Here is a 19,685-nt window from a genome sequence, read left to right as displayed (position 1 = left end):
AAAGCCCACAACTTTTGCCTTTCACAACCTCTAACTCAAATAGTCAACTTTCCAACTCGCTTTCCTGACAACCCAAATCATTTACCTTCTCTACTCGACTTGTTGTCTTGTTTCTGATCCAAGTCAGTGCTCAGTTTCTCCACATTCACCCTTAGGTGCTTCTGATCATAGGTTGATCTCTCTAAAACTATTATCTCTTACTTTTTTAATCATAAGAATCCCCCTATCATTGTACCTCTTACAACTACCTTGAAGCTGACTGGGGCTCTTTCCGTGATTTTCCTCGTAATGGCCCTTGGGTAGAAATCTTTTGTGACTGTTCCTAAAGTCTCCAAAAACTCTTATTCCTCTCGTTTTTTTCTTCAAACATCAGTTCTTTGGAATATTGTTATCAAACATCAGTTCTTTGGAATATTGTTATAAAAGGCAACCATCGATGATCAATATCCGACAAAAATCATCTTCAGTGATGAGGCCCATTTTCACCTTAGTGGCTTCGTCAACAAGCAGAATTGCCGCATTTGGGCGAATGTTAATCCGAGAGTGATTGTCAAAAAACCAATGCACCCACAAAGAGTGACTGTTTGGTGTGGTTTAAGGGCTGGCGGCATCATCGGACCATATTTTTTCCAAAATGATGCCGGTCTGGCAGTTACTGTGAATGGTGTTCGCTATCGTGAGATGATAACGAACTTTTTATGGCCCGAATTGGGCCATATGGATGTGGAGGATATGTGGTTTCAACAGGACGGTGCCACTTGCCACACAGCTAACGAAACAAAGGCTCTTTTGCGCGAAAAATTCAATGGCTGGGTTATCTCACATGGTGGCGATGTCAATTGGCCGCCAAGATCATTTGATTTGACACCGTTGGACTTCTTTCTTTGGGGGTATTTAAAAGAAAAGGTGTACGTTGATAAGCCAGCAACAATTCAAGAGCTAAAGGATGAGATAATTCGGCACATTAATGGCATAGAACATCAATTATGCCTCAGCGTCATCGAAAATTTGCACCATCGGATGAAGGTGTGCTGCCGAGGTCGCGACGCCTATTTGGCTGATATTTTATTCCAAACATAATTGAATCATACCATATTATCATAATAAAAAGATGTTACAATAAATTCCTTAATAGTTTGTGTTTTATTCAAATTTAACATCGGCCCTTAAAATTTAACCACCCTTTATTATATTTTTGAAAAATAAATTTTTAATCACATAATGTTAGTTTTTAAAAATATAATGAAATCATACCTAAATCAATTTAAAACATTGAAAAATCTTTTTAATGTTGATTATTTACAAATTTTCTAAAATTGAATCAATTAAATTCATTGATTCTAATGCTTTTTGATTAAATAGTTTGAATAGGAAAACCATTTTGCCTACTTTCTCAATTCTGAGTCTATTTCTAATATTTGAAGGCACAAAACCAAATGATGAAAATATTCTTTCAACTCCTGCAGATAAAGCAACTGCAGCAACTGATCAATGATTTTCAGTAATTCCTGATTCACATGATTATTCTGAGATTTCCATCAATCACATGGATTTATAGTTTGAACAATGTAATCATGGTAATATTCTTATCAATTATTGATCTGTTTACTTCACAAGTTGCTAATAGAATCGGCCAGTATTTTAGGTAGGATTCAAGATAATCAGCCAATGTGTTCCACCTGACATTTTGGGACATAATAAGTTGTAACTCCTCTTTTGCTTTGTATGCAACAGCAGCAGAATGATTGTTTCTAAAATATTTAACAAATTGAACTATCTGCTCCTTGATGTTTAGAATTGCCAAATTTTGGGCCAATAGATTAAGAAGATGAGCTGAACATCCATAGGTAATAACATTAACATCATCTTAAGTTTTCAATTTTTGTCTTATTTTTGATACATTTGTTGCATTATCAGTTACTACACTGCGAACTTTACAACCAAATTGTTTTTTGCATTTGTTTATAGAATCAACAGTAGTAAACGACCGGGGCTATGGCTGGGGCAAGGTTTGATAACACATAACCGCGACCGGGGATGAGTTTGAAAGTATGTGAATGGCTAAAGGTATCAATTGTATGTGCAAGATAGATATCTGAATTTGTTGTTGTTACTTTTGCACAAACTATTGGTTCATTATGGACATTGCTCCACCCATCAATACTCATGGTTACAGAGTGATCATGAAACAAACCTGAACACCTAGTTAAAATGCTCTTGTGAACAGTATCTAGTAGTTTTCCACCAATATTAATTATATTAGAAAGGTTATATCCTGGATGTAAAAAATGGATCATTTTGATAATATCTGGATGGTCAACCATTCTGAAAGGCAAGTTAGTAGTATAAATCATTCTTGCTATCTGCTCATCAATTACTTTTTCAAATTTAATAAAGTATATATACAATTTAGTTATCACTGTCTTGCCACTGTTTGGTCTTGCCACTGCCTTTTTATATGAACACAAAAAATTTGCTTTAAAAACAGTAGACTGACTAGAATCAGTTTTCTTAACAGAACATTGACTAGTTTGTGGTTCTTCAGTTGCCTGATTGATATTTTCTTCAGTATCTTGACAATGTTTTCATCATCTCAAACATCTTTCAAAAAATTACATTTACTAACACTGTGGTTTCTCATTTGTGCAACTAAACCTTACATTTGTACACTGCAGCTTTTATATTCAGCTTTATTACCCTTTTTCCCAAACTTTGCAGGTGTTTCTTCAAACCATGTCTCTTAATAGCGGTGCCAGACATTTTGATTTCTAGTTATATTATTTTTTTATTTTTAACTAAAAAGTAACATGCAATTATAAATAAATACTGTAGTTTAAAAAAATATATTTATATTTATTATATAAATAGTAACAAAAATAGAAATTAATGTAATTAATCAGTATGTTAAAATATGAAACAAAAAATTTACTTATATGGATAAAAATCTTACAATAAATTTAAAAGTTAATATAATGATTTATATGACTAATATATATTATATAATGCATTACCTGACTTTCATAACTAATACTAATTTATGCAGGAGTTGTTTTTAGCTAGTGTTTTTTAGTTATTTAATAAGTTTAGCTTTAAAAGTTGAGTTTTAAGTTGATAAATCAATAAATAATCATTAAAAACAATTAAAATCAAAAAACTCAATTTAAATTATGATTTTTATTTGTCTGATTTGAACCATGATTTAAATCAACTGTTTTAAATCAATCGATTTAAATCAACTGTTTTAAATCAATTGATTTAAATCAACTGTTATAAATCAATCGATTTAAAGCAAAGAATAAAGTATTAAGTATTAAAGCTTGCTTTTAGAAAGTTTAGACCTCTTCACTGCCAATAATTTTTTTTTGTAGTTATTAAAAAAAGTTAATAAAAGTTAATGCTTATTTACTTAAATTGGTTTCTATTGTTATTGCATGCTTATCAAATATTAATTGCTGCATAGTTAATTATTTTTGAAATGAAAATTTAATTGTGGTTTATTGTTATACATGTAACTTTTTCTTATAAAGAGCCGTGCTACTGATACTAATCGCTTAAACAATCGAGGTGGTGCATTGTTAAAAGAAGAAAAAACAAGAAAGTCTGTAGAAAAAGAGCTGCCTAAAGTATTTTATTTGTAGTAGATATATTTTTTTCTTAAGCTAATGTGCAAATATTTGTGTGCTTAGTAAAAGACCAGGGCTATGGCTGGGGCAAGGTTTGATAACACATAACCGCGACCGGGGATGAGTTTATGATCAGGGCTGCATTAATATTGATAGATCCTATAAAAATGTTATTTTTAATTGAAATTTATGATATGAGTTATAATTAAAAACAATACTTTTATAGGATCTATCAATATAAATGCAACCCCGGTCATAAACCCAGCCAGGGCTGCATTAAAATTGATAGATCCTATAAAATATTGTTTTTGATTAAAATTCATATCATAAATTTTAAAGATAACATTTTTATAGGATCTATCAATATTAATGCAGCCCTGATCATAAACCAGGCCCTGGTCATGGCTATGTGTTATTAAACCTAGCCCCAGTCGTTTACTATGTGTGCTCTGGCGATTACATAAAATTGTTAAACTTTTGTAACATGTTGGTGGTTAATATAAAGCATTTTGTATGACTTTGTGATTTAAGGTTGAAAATGAACTACGAAAAAAAATAATTGTATGGGAGCGTGAAAACGAATCATATTTTTTGTTTAATGGCAATCGTTATGTTGACTATATTGAAATTCAAAAGAATGAGTTTGAAGAATGTCAAAAAGAAAAAAAAGAAGAAAAGGTAAGGTTATTAAAACTATATATATATATATATATATATATATATATATATATATATATATATATATATATATATATATATATATATATATTATTTTTATCAGCTAAATACAAAAGTGTAATACAAACAAAAGTACCTTATTGTTAATAAATTTTAAAAGTTTTGTGGAATGTTGAATAAATTTGAAAATTAATGTTTCATTGACAGTATAATGATTTAAAAATCACAATGAATGTGTGATGAAATCTGACAATAAACTAAAGCTTAATAATACAATAGAGTTAATACTCTATTAACAATCTAACAAATAAGCTTATATCATTTTTTAATTATCATCTTTTACTGTTAATTTTTGACCACTTAAAATGATTTTAATTTTAAATAGTATTTTTATTATTTGGATTTTTATGTATTTTTTAGCATTTATTTGAAAATATTTTTAAATGTTCAAAGTTGCCATCATAAATTGTCATTAGCGATAAAAAAAACTGTTAAAAATTACAAAGCAATTTTTTCTTTTCTGGACTCTCATTTTTTGAAAATGAAATTTTTTTTTGCCAACTGTAAAACAGTTGGCAAAAGCATCTTTCATTTTTCCAATAGCAACTGAAAAATATTTAGTTTTATAACATTTCCTGCATTTCTATGCTTTTTTCTTTAAACAGAAGAAATAAATTAAATTTTGATTGCTAATTTCTTAAAGGAATACCCAAGTGCCAAGATGAGTTGTGTTCATATCATATATAAATATTAGAAAATAAGGTAAAAGTTAATTAAACTATCTAAAGCAAATTATTGAATGAGATATTAGCAAAAAACTTTATAATTTTTAACGCCATTTTGTTTTTCTTTGACTATTTTAATATTTTAAATCCAGTCTGAATAATGCGTTTTTATTTGACTAAAAAAAAAATGTCTCTTTCAAAAAACTTAAATCAAGTTTAAAATGTAGGGTTTGGCAGTTAAACAAAAATATAATAAGATTATTAATATCAATTTTACAGATATCTGAAAAATACATACTAATCATTTTAAAAAACAGTTTCTTGAATTAGAAATATAAATTATCATAAACATAAGGTAAAAATATCATTTTTAAAATGGTTTCCAGAATTTATGAAAAAATTAAAGATTTTTAAATCTTTTAAAATTAAACTATGATGGATTATATTTAACTTAGTGCTGAATATAAAAAATTGATTACTTATTTTCTAAAAAAAATATTAATCTCGTGTATTTTAAAGTTCACTTCACTTAATTGCTATTTTTATTATGCTAGTTTATTCTAACTCAAACACTTAATGATACGCTGAACAAAAAACAAAAACTTGCTACAGTGAATGTTTTTTATAACCACCACAGACTAAATATGAAGGGGAAAACCCAATCTGTTTGTGTAAAACTGAACTAAGTTTAAAAAACTCTGCAGTAAGCAAAAACATTTATTATTAAAACCAGATGTTTATTAACGAAAAAAACTATGCAGATATGAGAGCCTTAAATTAGGCTCTCAACCGGAAGTATAATGGCAAAACAACAAATACTTTTGTTAATATCTCATTCAATAGTTTGTTTTTGAAAGTTTAATTAACTTTTAACTTATTTTCTAATGTTTTTCTATAATATGAACACAACTTGCCTCTTGGGGATCCCTTTAAAATAATACAGATATTTGACTTTCAAAAGAAACTTCATTTTCAAAAATTGAAGGTGCAGTATTTTCTTGTCCTTACAATATCTTATTGAGATTTATAAGATAAGCTGTCATAACCATAACAAAATAAAAATGTTTTAGTCAATTGCCATTGTTAAACTCCATGTTTTCGAAAGCTTTTGGCAACAAAATCTGTTTTAATATCGATACATGGACCAAAATGTTTAACAACACCCCCACCCCTCTCTAATCAACCAACAGACATTTTCACACAACAATAAATCAGAATATTATCCTGTAGTTGAGCAAAATCATTTTATTTATTGAAAAAACTTGGTGGTGATAAAGTAAAATTAAAAACAAAGTAAATAAAAGTAATTAACTAGTAAACTTATTTCTAAAAGTAGTTAAAAATGAAACTTAAAGCTAAGAAACGTTCACTAAAATTTCAACCAAATTGGTTTATTTTTAGCATTACTTTACTTTGTTTTAAAAATAAGTAATTTTAAATATAAAATTAATATAATCAAAACTAAAAGGTTTATTACGTAATTTAACATATAACTATAATAATTATTTAAAATATAATATAATTTAATATAGAAAATAATAATATAAAATGATTAAAAAATTTAATACACAAAATAAAAATTTTTATCCATCTTTTTAAACATTTTAAAAAAAAGTCTTTACAGATAAGAGTGTAAAAAAATTAAAAAATGAATTTATTTTACACTGCTTAACTGCAAGATAATCCAGAATATTTTTCATTTTTAACTTGATCAAGTAATAAATTAAATTCGAGAAGGTTCAAAGTTTCCGACTATTTTCACCACCAAGCCCTTTATGACTTCAATCTTAAAGATAAATATTTGGGGAAATTACAGTAGTGTTTAAAAAGTTAGCCAGGACAGGGTTTTGCATATTAGATTAATTTCTATTTCTAATCTAACAATACAGTTTACACACTGATTATATTTTGCGTTAAAGCATTATATTCAAAAATTAAAGTTTTTAAATAAAATAGTATCCCAAATAGACATTTTTGTGTGCAAATTTTATTCATGTTTTTATGGAACTATGCCTGTGCTTGAACAATACAGTTAATTCCTGGTAAGTCGAATACCAGTTAAATCAATTTTTTGTTATCTCAAACTGTTTCATTTGGACTCTTGAAATTGTATAACTGATTACTAATAAAATTCTCCAGTTATATCAAACCATTTTTTTGTTCCCTTTCAGCAAATTTCTTTGGTTAACTTTTTGTATGGGAAATTAAGAAATTAAAAATAATTTGTTTTTTTTTAGAAATCATTTCATGTAAAAAAACATACCAAACATAAATACCAATAGCATAATAATTTGTACATAGATCTAAATAGAATCGTTATCAATCATAAAATAATGCTAAAATAAAACTGTTACAAAATAAATCATGATAAAATAATGTTAAAAAAGCAATTATAGCTTCAATAAATTTCTTAATAAAAGATTTCAGGTGCAATTTTATTACCAAAATAATAAGGAAATTATTGTGTTGTTAAACTTTTTTTTCAATGTTAACTTTTGAGTGTACAGAGTGAATGCAATATGTTACTACTTTCACTGAAACATTTTTCCATTCTTTTTAGCATATTGGTGTACACTTAGTTTTTATACCTTAGCATTGAAAGAAGAAAAAACTCAAATTAATATCTCATACTATCCAAAGTTTGACTTAACTGGAATTCTCTTTAGTCGAATTTGTTATGCCTTAGGGAATTTAAAAAGAAAAAAAAAACACTTAAAATAAACATTTTTTTATTTTAAAACAGCTGTATAGTCTAACTTTGTATTTTAAATGCCATTTTTTAAAGTTCATAAAAGGTTCCCAAATTGAAAAGTGTTTATCAAGTTTTAAATGTTAGTTGAAATGTTGTCATACATTTCAATTTTTTAATAGTTATAAATTTTAACTTTTTTACTATTAGTTGAAATAAGATTTTACAAAAAAAAAAAGGGGTTTACAATATATAATCTATAATAATAACTTAATATTCTTTTTTTTAAATAGTAGTAGGGACCCATCAAATGTCTTTAGGAATTGCATATAATAATTTAATTTATATAATAATAATTTATTAATCTCAGGGCTTGAATAAAGTGACCACAAATCGCAACATCTGGAAATGTTTCTGGTCATTAAATTTTCAATTTATTTAACTGTGAACTTTTTAATGAAAAGGTCAATTTATCATAATGCAAAAATTAATGAAAAAATAAAACAGTAAATTTACTAATGGAAAAATAATAACAGACCAAAAACACCAAGTAGTTTAGGGATTATAGATAAAATAAAGTTACGAAAAAAAAATAAAAAAGTGTTACAAGCATTTAATTTATAAGAAAATATTGAATAAGATTTAAATAAGATATAAAAGTGTTTTAAATCTTATTTCATGATTTCTTTTGATTAAAATGTTTGATCACCGCTAAATTCCTTTAGACTGTTGTGATTAGTGGTTGTTTTTTGATAATAATATATATAGTACTTTATAATGCTTTATTTTTCTAGTTTTATCTAATGATTTATAAAATGAATTAAAATATCAATAAGATTTATAATAAGATTTTATATCATGATTTAAGATCAATACTATGAGTTTAGTGATCAAAACAGAGTTTACCGTTTTAAAAAGCTAAAAATTTAAAGACTGGAAACATTTCCAGATATCGCAATTTGCGATCACTTAATTCGAGTTCTAAATCTAGTTTTAAAGTCCAGTGGTATTTTATTACATAGAACACATCTATGTGATACTAACTGGATCCATATATCTATATATAAATGTGTATTTATATATATATATATGTATATATATATATAAATGTATATAGATTTTTATATATATATATATATATATATATATATATATATATATATATATATATATATAGATTTATATTTTTACATAGATTTATATTTTTATATAGATTTATATTTTTATATAGATTTATATTTTTATATAGATTTATATATATTTATAGATTTATATTTATATATGTATATATATATATATATATATGTATATATATATATATATATATATATATATATATATATATATATATATATATATATATATCAATTGATTCTCTCTTTTCTTTCAAATTTTTTGGGTACTGTTTTTAATGTTTTTACTTGATCCCATTTTTATATTGCATGGACATTTATGATGCTTTTTTGCATCATAAATGTCCATGCAAAAATTTATGATGCTTGATTGCAGATTGTTTTCATTTTTCTTCAAATACATTTTTTTTGGTGTTGTTTTGTTCTTGCTGCTATTCCCATATTTGTTTTGCCGATGTATTTTTATTTATACTCGCATTCTATTAGGTATACTTTGGGATAGCTTTTTTATAGTAGTTTTGTTTTGTTGCATGTTAGCAAAGATTTAACATTTGCACTAGATTTAAAAACTGTCTTGTAACCTTGCTTTCCTGAAGATTTTTCAAAGTTTTGGTGATAATATTTGGATCTACAGTAGTGATATAGTTGGCATGGCATATATTTAAAGGATTTATTTATAGAGCTTTATTAATTTGATCTAAAAAAATTTTAACTAAAGAAATTAATTTCCTAATAGATGCGTTTACTGGAAATGGATACGAAAAGAAATAAAAGTTATAAAACCTTGCAAATATTACTATAAAAAAACTACGCTCAAATAATGAAATAATCTTATCTAACAACAAAGCAACAATGCCAACTAATTCACTACCATGGATCCTAAATTATCACCAAAACTTCAAAAAATTTTCAGGAAAGCAGGTTGCAAAACAGTTTTTAAATCTAAAATACATCGGTAAAACAAAAATGAAAATAGCAACAAGAACAAAATAACACCAAAAAAAATGCATTTGAAGAAAAATGGGAACAATCTGAAATTGGGCATCATAAATTTAAATGTTCACGCAATATAAAATGGGATCAAGTAAAAACATAAAAAATAGAACCCAAAAAGTGAAAGGAAAGTTAGAGAATCAATTGATATATATATATATGGTCAATATGTAAAAATACAATTCTGGATGCTATATTTTTTATACTTACATAACATTAAAGTAGCCATTAAAGCGAACCTTAAAGTAGCCATTAAGTTAAGTTATCGTTTGTTTGGAATTAAATATGAATAATAGTTTGTAATTAAAGCTGAAGATGCTAGTATCAAAAATTTAATTAAAAAAATTAGTATTGAGAGGATTTGTATTCATTGATGTGTTAATATTAAATTAATTCAACTCTCATACAAGATGTTGTCATTTAAAATGTAAGTATGTATATATCTACATTATATATGTTGTGTATGTATATATGTATGCATACATTATAATAAGTTAATACTGTGTAAACCTAAAATAATAATAAGTGCAATAGTATATATATATATTAGACTCTCAGTCCACTCTTTGATTAACTCCATAAAAATAAAATTGAAGAAAACCAATGAAATAATATACATTGATTTTTAAAATTCCCGTTATGATATTAAAAAAATTGTAGTTTAATGAACTTAGTTTTTATTATTTGGAAAATTCATTAAAGATGCAAAAAGCTATGGCTTAATCAAATACGCTGATGCTTAAATTTAAAATTTTTCAATAAGTGGAGTTAATCGAAGTGTGCACTGAGAGACTCATATAAAGAGAGAGTAATATAAATATGTTACATATAGTTTATTGTCTAAAATATATAATATTTAGTTACGAGTAAAATTAGAAGAATTAGACAACGAGTTAAAGTTTGGATCAACAAGTTCGAAACGGTAAAAGCTTTTAACTGTCTTTATGTTATCAGATACTAATAATGAAAATTAGCAAATGTTTTATTAGATTAAAAATTTTTTTTAGGAAACATATTGGAACCCCAGGAAAAGCTAAAACACCAAAGGTTGTGTTAAGATTTTAATTTTATACTTGATCTATTTCTAAATTCATTATAATTTGGTATCTACTGAAGCTAATTGCAAATTTAGTGTCTGTTAAAAAATTTTAGATGGATATTACTCATGGGACTCCTGGACGTTTTGTTCACTCATCACTATTTTCTTCGCCACGCCACCCTGTCCACTTGAAAGAAAATAATCTGACTTCAGCAAAATCTTTAGTGGTCAATGTTTTAAAGAAAGCTGTTAAAAATAAAACTGCTAAAATAAACAAGGTTTTTATTGTTTTCTTGACTTTAATGTTACTGTAGTGCCTTGAATTATTTAAATCTTAATAAAATTTTAAAATGTTTGGTATGCATTATTCATGTGTGTGTGTGTGTATATATATATATATATATATATATATATATATATATATATATATATATATATATATATATATATATATATATATATATATATATATATATACATATATATATATGTATATATATATATATATATATATATATATATATATATATATATATATATATATATATATATATATATATATATATATATATATATATATATGTATGTATGTATTTATGTATATATGTATGTATTAATGTATGTATGTAAAACGTGTACACGAAATAAATGTGAAAGTAGAAAAACAACTAAAACAAAAGTACTCCTCAATTTTTATTTCAAACCAACTAATAATTTTAATACAATAATATAAGAAGATCAAACATTACAAAAAAAAGTTAATTATTCCTGTGGGAATCTAATAAAATTTCGAGTTTTTGCTTTAATGGTACCCATAAGTTTACGCACAGAATAAGAATCAAAACTATTTAATTCTTTTTAAAATTTTATTTTTATATCTTTAATGTTTTTTCAAAGCTTTTTTTTTTTTTTTTTTTTCATTTTTCTTTTAATAATAGCCCAGTACTTTTCAATTACTCTCAATTCTGGGCAGTTTGGAGGATTTTCTGTTTTAGGCACAAATTTCACATTATTCTTTTTATACCATTTCATAGCTAGTTTACAATAATGAATTGAAGCTAAATCAGGCCAGAACACAGGTCTGTTATTGTGTGATTTAATGAGAGGTAAAAGGCGTTTTTGTAAACATTATTTAACAAATATTTGACCTTAAAGTGTGGACTGAGAAATATAAGGTGCTGATTTTTTTGCCACATCTGCAAATAGCTTGCCAAATCAAATCTTTTTTAGCAAACTTGTCATGTTTTGTGTATTTAAATTTCTTATCTGCTTTTCCTCTATATTTGGCAATATAATAAACAGCACCAGGAATTTGTTGATGATTGTACTTGATATAAGTTTCATCGTCATCAATAATACAGAAATTTTTAGAAATACAATTATCATACAACTTTCTGCCGCGGTTTCTTGCACTTTTTTGTTGAGTTTCAGAACGGTTGGGCACTTTTTGTGCTTTGAAAGAATGAAAACCATGTTTGTTTCTAACTTTTGCAACAAAACTATGAGAAAATCCATATATTTTTGCACGTTCCCTTAGTGAAAGGCTTGAGTTATTCTTAAAACTGTTAACCAGTTTTCTAACTAGTTTTATATCTTTAAAACCTTGCTTTCTTCCACCACCAGATTTGCGTCTGATCGATTTTGTTTAAGAAAAACGTTGAATAACATGACTAACGATAAATGGATAAATTTGCAACGATTTTGCTATCGAATTATAGCTACTATTAGGATTTTTTAAATATTTGTGCCTAATTTTTTCTCTTACGTCTTCTTCTTTTGTCATTTTTAAAACTAATTTCAAGTTAAATCCAAAAATTAACAATTTTTTGAAACCACAACACGTTGTAAACAAAATACAAAACAATTAAAAAGATTTTAATACAACCACTGAAAAAAAATGACGTGCTTATTCTTTCACATTTATTTCGTGTACACGCTTTATGTATGTATACACTATAGCATATAAAAATAAGATATGAAAATAGATATAAAAAAATATGATATAAAAAATGCCAAATCATTTCTATACTATATCGAAAAAAACCTATTGCTACCATAGCCCTAACCCTTAGTTGGTGTAGCACCAATTCCCTTGTATGTTTTCCCTAAATTAGTCAATTTATTAACTGAGGCTCTCACAGTTCTCTAAATCAGTATGACATCAGATTGCTTATTTAAATGTGCTTTTAATTTTATATATGTGCATTTGTGTGTGTACATCTTTTAATGTTATATGTGTGTGTTTGTGTGTTGGCCATCTTGAATTTTTATCATAAATTGTAAACTTAATTTTTTTCAAAGAAAAATTAATTTAGAAGACTGGAAAAAGTTTAAAGACTTAATAACTTTTTTTTTTAATTGATAGATTGCCTGCTCAAACTAAAATCCTTTGTTGATGTTGTAGCACTGTTCGCATGTTGTACCTGTTTGTCGGTCAATATAGAATAACTTCTCGCATGTTCTACGTATTTGCCAGTCGATGTATGTAAACAGTAAAAAATTGAAATAAAAACATTCAGAAAGTTTTTTTTATTATTAAAATATAAAATAACATTCCAGTCTTTTAATTTGTGTTTTTGTAGTTTTTTAAAAAACGATAAACTTATTTAGTTTCCTCAGTTAAATTTAATGGTTTTGACATTGTCAAAGTATAAGAATATATATATATATATATATATATATATATATTATATATATATATATATATATATATATATATATATATATATATATATCATTCCTATAGTAAAGGTCTAAAATTTACCGTTTATGGTAAAAAGCGGCTCCTAACGACTCTTTGTCATTAAAAATGACAAAATTAGGTACACTTTATGTAAAAACCATTAAATCTAGTTGAGGAAACTAAATTTTTTTTTTTTTTTAAATGCAACTTAAAAGACTAATATTTTTTATTTTTTTACTGTTTATATACATTGATTGACAAATAGGTAGAACATGCAAGGATTCCTGCTACATCGATTGACAAATAGTTAGAAAATGTTTGTGGTGCTGCTACATCATACATTAGGATTTTATCTTCGAAAAAAAAAAAATCTTATAAACATAAAAACTTATGCATAAAAATATAGCAGATATTATGGCAAATTATAATCTGCCCTAATTGCTTTTTAAATATGATAGATTTGTATCTATTATTCTTTTTATGCTCTATCTTAGTAATGTCTTGATACTAGACTCTTGCAAATTCTTGAGTAAAATAGGTAGTTTATGTAATGTCTTCATTTTTTATCAGATGCTAGTATAGAAAAATTTGTCAAGATAGACTATAGATATAAACAACTTAAATTTGCATTGATATGAACCACTAATTTTTTTAATTTAATGTAACTTTTTTTTGAAGTTTAATGAAACTGAAATGTCTTCCTTAAATACGAAATGCAATCAAATACCATCTACATTTTGCTTGTTAGAAATGCTTTATTTTAATAAACTTATGCAAACCCCGGTGTCGAATTTAGCTTGTTTGTAAAAACCAGATCAGTCAGTAATAAGAACCGTACGCATCGCGTGACATTGTTTCTTATACTGATTGGTCTGGATTTGCTGCAAGGCATTATGGTTAATGCCACGTTTTTTTTGTTGTTGTAAAAATATGGTAGAATAATTGGGTTATGTTATGTATATATATTTCTTATTAAAAGAGAATATTGTAGAAATTGGGTTATGTTATATATCTATATTTCTTATTAAAACCAAAAGAGTTCAGTCTGATTTTCAAGGAACAGTTTCGTTTCTTTATGGTGCCGAAACCCGTACATTTATTGATTTTAAAGACATTATTTTAGAGATATATTGATTTAGAGATTATTTTTGCCGATGGCTTCCTTAGTTAAGAAAAAGAAAATAAGAAATGGACATCGAGTTTACCTTAGAAGGTTGTTCGCAGAAATTGACGACGATTTAAAAGAAATTAAAAAGATAAACTTATTATTGACTAATATAGAGACTAAACATGTGATAATAAAGACTTTAGACGACGAAATTATGGACTTGTTGGCGGACGAAGATGACATTATATCCGAAATTGAGGATACTATATCCGAAATTGAGGATACTCGAAGTGTTTCTTCTAAAATTTCCATGAAGCTTCCAAAATTAACAATTCAAAGTTTCTCTGGTGATATATTGTCATGGAAAGGGTTTTGGGATCAGTTTTCAACTGCAATTGACAGTAATGAAGATCTGTCAGATATAGCAAAGTTTAATTATTTAAAATCATATCTTTCTGGTAGAGCACAAAAGCTAATTGAAGGACTTACGCTTAGCGAAGGCAATTATAGGGAAGCAATACAACTTTTAAAGGACAGGTTTGGTAATACTCAAAGTCTTATTGCAGCGCATATGGATGATCTTCGAAAAATAAATCCAGTGCGAAATTTAAAAGAAGTAAAACAACTCCGTCAAATGTATGATAAGCTTGAAATAAATATAAGAAATTTAAAGGACCTAAATGTTGAAACATGTACTTATGGATCACTTCTTATTGCCATTATATCAGAAAGAATTCCACGTGAGTTATGCATTTTTATTTCAAGACATTTTAAAAATGATGACTGGAACTTAAATGAATTCATGAATGTGATTAAGACAGAACTTACAGCTCTAGAGCGTTGTGAAGCTGTTACTAATACAAGTATCGAAGTAGAAGAAAATATACTAATTACATTACAGAATATGCACATTAATACTAAAAAAAATAATCAGCACCATTTGAGCAATAATCAAAGGTATTTTAACTATAACACTGTCCCAAGAAATAATCAAGAAACTAGAGACACTTGTGTGTTTAGTAAAGAACGACACTTATCATCTAGATGCAGAAATATAACAGATGTAAAAAACCATCGAAGTATAGTTCAAAAGGAGAGCAGATGTTTTGTTTGCTTAAAAAGAGGACATAAAGCGAGTTTTTGTCGAATAAATTATGAGTGCATAAAATGCAAAAAGAAGCATAACATAGCTTTATGCGATACTGAAAGTAACAAGGTTCCAAATAAATTGTTATCAGAAGTCCAGAGTTATTCAATTACTCATCAAAACCAGCATACGGCTACCAACAACCATGTTATTCTACAGTCTGCTAAAGCTACAGCTAAAAACCCAGATAACACTTTATCCAGTTGCATTAGAGTATTATTTGATGGATGCAGTCATCGAACTTATATTACAGATGCATTACGTGAAAAATTGAAGTTGAAGAAGATAAGCACAGAAAGTTTACTAATAAAAAGATATGCATCAGATGAAGGCTTGATCAAAACACTAGATGTTGTTCGTGTTTGTTTGAAAGGTAGAGATCCGAAAAATAATATTTATATGGAGGCATTATGTATTCCTTTCATATGTTCTCCATTAAAAAATCCTAACTTCAATCTTTTGCAACAAAAATATTTTTACTTAAAAAAAATCCCTTTAGCTGAATCTTACCCGTTAAAGAACAATGAATCTGTTGACATCCTAGTGGGATTAGACTATTATTACTCAATAATTACTGGAAAAATAATAAGAGGTTGCAATAATGGTCCAGTTGCTCTTGAAAGTATTTTAGGATGGATTGTTTGTGGTCCATCTGACATCAGTGTACGTGAGAATTTTAATCAAACTAATTTAGTGTCAACTTCACAATCAGATGATGATGTCTTAAGGTTGGAATTACGAAAATTTTGGGAATCTGAATCCAGCGATTTCCAAGAGCAAGACAATTTTTACCAGCAATTTAAAAATGACATTACTTTTAATGGGGAACGATATGTGACGAAGCTACCATTGAAGCCAAACTGTGAATTTTTACCTGATAATTATAATATTAGTTTAAAAACATTTATTTCATTACAAAGAAAGTTTGAGAAAAATAATGATTTAAAGCAACGACACCAAGAAGTAATAACTTCGTATGAAAACGAAAACATTATTGAGCGAGTCTATGATCCAGGTGAACCTGGAAAAGTTCATTATCTACCTCATCGTGCAGTACTACGAGATGATAAAGAGACAACAAAGTTACGTGTAGTGTTTGATGGTTCCACAAAAGAGGGTGGTCCATCAATTAATGAAAGTTTGTATACTGGCCCATGTTTACTGACATGCATATATAGTACACTTTTACGTTTTCGCATGTTCAAGATAGGACTGATATCTGATATCCGTCAAGCGTTTCTAAATGTTGGTATATGCAATGAGCATAAGGATCTATTGCGATTTTTATGGTATGATGATAAGAACAACATGTTATTTATTTACCGTTTCCTGCGAGTAGTATTTGGAATCACTAGTAGTCCTTTTTTGTTAAATACTACAATTATAAAGCACATGGAAAATTATTCAGATACATTTAAAGAATTTACTAAAAAGTTTCTAAGAGATTTATATGTTGGCGACTTTACTGTTGGTATTAATACAGTCAGCGAAGGTATTCAATTTTATAACTTCATAAAAGAAGCTATGAAAAAGGGAGGATTTAATCTGCGAAAATGGTTTAGTAATTCACCAGAGTTAAGCAGGTATATTGCAGATAAAGAAAAAGAGAGCCTTGCTGAATGAGGAAGACAGTTATGCAAAATTTGAATTAAATAGAAGTAATGATATGGAAGTTAATTGTGTAAAGGTTTTGGGATTATTATGGAATCGAAAAAGCGATGAGTTCCATTTCAATTTTTCAGCTATTGTACAAGAAGCATTGAATCTACCTTTTACAAAAAGAAATTTGCTTAGGGTTAGAGCAAAATTTTATGATCCATTGGGTCTTATTTCACCAATTGTAATTGTGACAAAACTATTGTTTCAAGCTCTATGTATTGATAAATTTGATTGGGATGATAAATTACCTTCTGAAATCCACGAAAAATGGTTAGCGTATTTAAAAGGACTAGAAGTTATTTCCAGCATTACTGTACCAAGATACTGTTTTAAAGAACAAGATGAAATAGCAAAGTATGTTACTTTACATGGTTTTAGTGATAGCTCTCAAGTTGCTTATTCAGCAGTTATATATGCTCAAGTAAAAATCAAGTAGGGTTGGATGTCCAAGTTGATAACCTCAAAGACGAAAGTTGCTCCAATAAAAAAGTTAACAATTCCACGTTTGGAATTACTTGGCTGTTTGTTATTAGCGAATTTGATGCACAAGGTTGTTCAAGAATTTAAAGACGTTTTAATTGTGGAAAAAATTTGTTATTGGACAGATAGCGAAATATCTTTATCTTGGATAAAAAATTCTAAAAGAGACTGGAAGTTATGGGTCCAGCATCGTGTGTCAAAAATTCAAGAATTAAGTAACAAAAATGATTGGTCCCATATTGAGGGAGAAAACAACCCAGCAGATATACCAACTAGAGACTTAAATCTGTTAACGTTTCAGATCAATTGCTTGTGGTGGGAAGGTCCTTTGTTTTTAAAAACTAATATCACACCAAAACAAAGGAAGTATTTTGATAGTAATATGGCAGAAAGTATTAGTGAGTTAAAAAATTCTGTAACTACTTGTGTCAACTATATTAATGAGCCAAAAGACGGAGTTCAGTATATTATTAAAGCAGAAAAATTTAGCAGTTTAACTCAGCTATTGAGAGTTTCAGCATACGTTTTACGATTCGGGAATAATATTAAAAATAAAGTTGTTAAATACCAAGGAGAGTTGACGACAAAAGAGATTAATTCAGCTAAAGAATTATGGATTAAGTCTGAACAAAGTCTGCTAAAAGGGGAGAATGATTCTAGTCAGGATTATGAAAACATTAAGCAACAGCTGGATTTATTTATTGATGAACATAACATTCTACGGTTAAAAGGGCGGTTTAAAAATAGTTTGCTAGAATATGCAGAGAAGTATTCAATTATATTGAGAAGCTATAGTCATTTTACAAAGCTAATAGTACTAGCTGCACATGAAAGAGTAAAGCATTTGCGACTTGGAGGAACGTTAAATGAATTAAGAAGTAGGTTCTGGATTCGTAAGGGACGACAAATAGTGAAAAAATACATTAAAGATTGTGTCAAGTGCAAAAGAGTGCTTGCAAAAACTTTACATGGTCCTGGACCTCCAAATTTACCTAATTTTCGAGTGGCAACACATAAATTTGCGTTCACCAATATTGGATTAGATTATGCTGGCCCTTTGTTTGTAAAAAATATTTATGGACAAGAAAATTCTATGTATAAAGCTTATGTGTGTTTGTTTACATGTGCAACATCCAGAAATGTCCATGTGGAATTAACGCCTTCCATGGAAACTGATTCTCTTATAAGATGTTTAAAACGTTTTATAAGAGGAAGTATAGAGATAGTAATTAGTGATAACTTCAAAACCTTTCTAAGTGAACAGTTAAAACAGTTTTTAGCAAAAGAACGTATATTATGGAAATTCATTTTGCCTAAATCACCTTGGTGGGGAGGATTCTATGAACGACTTATTCGAGTTGTCAAAGATGCGTTGAAAAAATGTGTAGGAAAAAGTCAATTGTCATATGAGGAATTAGAAACAGTATTACATGAGATTGAAATGACGATTAATAGTCGACCACTAACTTATATTTATGACGAAGTATATGAACCATTGACCCCATCTCATTTTGTAATTGGAAGAAGATTACAATCAATTAATGTAAAAACTCAGATGGATGATTCTCAAATTGATAATTCTGATGATCACAACAGCAGATTTAAGTACTTGAAAACTATTATTGATCATTACTGGAAACGTTTTAGTCGTGAATATATTGCTCAATTACGAGAAAGACACCTCTATGATAGTAAAAACCAAATGACCAAGTGCGGTGAGTATCTACA

General features: G+C 27.4%; 1 protein-coding gene across 1 annotated transcript in view; it reads left to right on the top strand.

The window, feature by feature from the left end:
* LOC100206541 (protein regulator of cytokinesis 1) overlaps positions 1-19,685 on the top strand; it is a 61,511-nt gene that overhangs the window by 37,869 nt on the left and 3,957 nt on the right. Inside the window, exons 12-16 of the mRNA XM_065805496.1 lie at positions 3,528-3,623; positions 4,155-4,301; positions 10,702-10,763; positions 10,849-10,888; positions 10,994-11,158. Coding sequence (XP_065661568.1) covers positions 3,528-3,623; positions 4,155-4,301; positions 10,702-10,763; positions 10,849-10,888; positions 10,994-11,158 — 510 coding nt within the window. The remainder of the gene's footprint in view (positions 1-3,527; positions 3,624-4,154; positions 4,302-10,701; positions 10,764-10,848; positions 10,889-10,993; positions 11,159-19,685) is intronic.

This window comes from Hydra vulgaris, chromosome 09 (genome assembly GCF_038396675.1).
Source record: "Hydra vulgaris chromosome 09, alternate assembly HydraT2T_AEP".
Taxonomy (NCBI): Eukaryota; Metazoa; Cnidaria; class Hydrozoa; order Anthoathecata; family Hydridae; genus Hydra; species Hydra vulgaris.
Note: the sequence above shows the minus strand (reverse complement) of the source record. Positions and strands in the feature narration are given on the sequence as shown.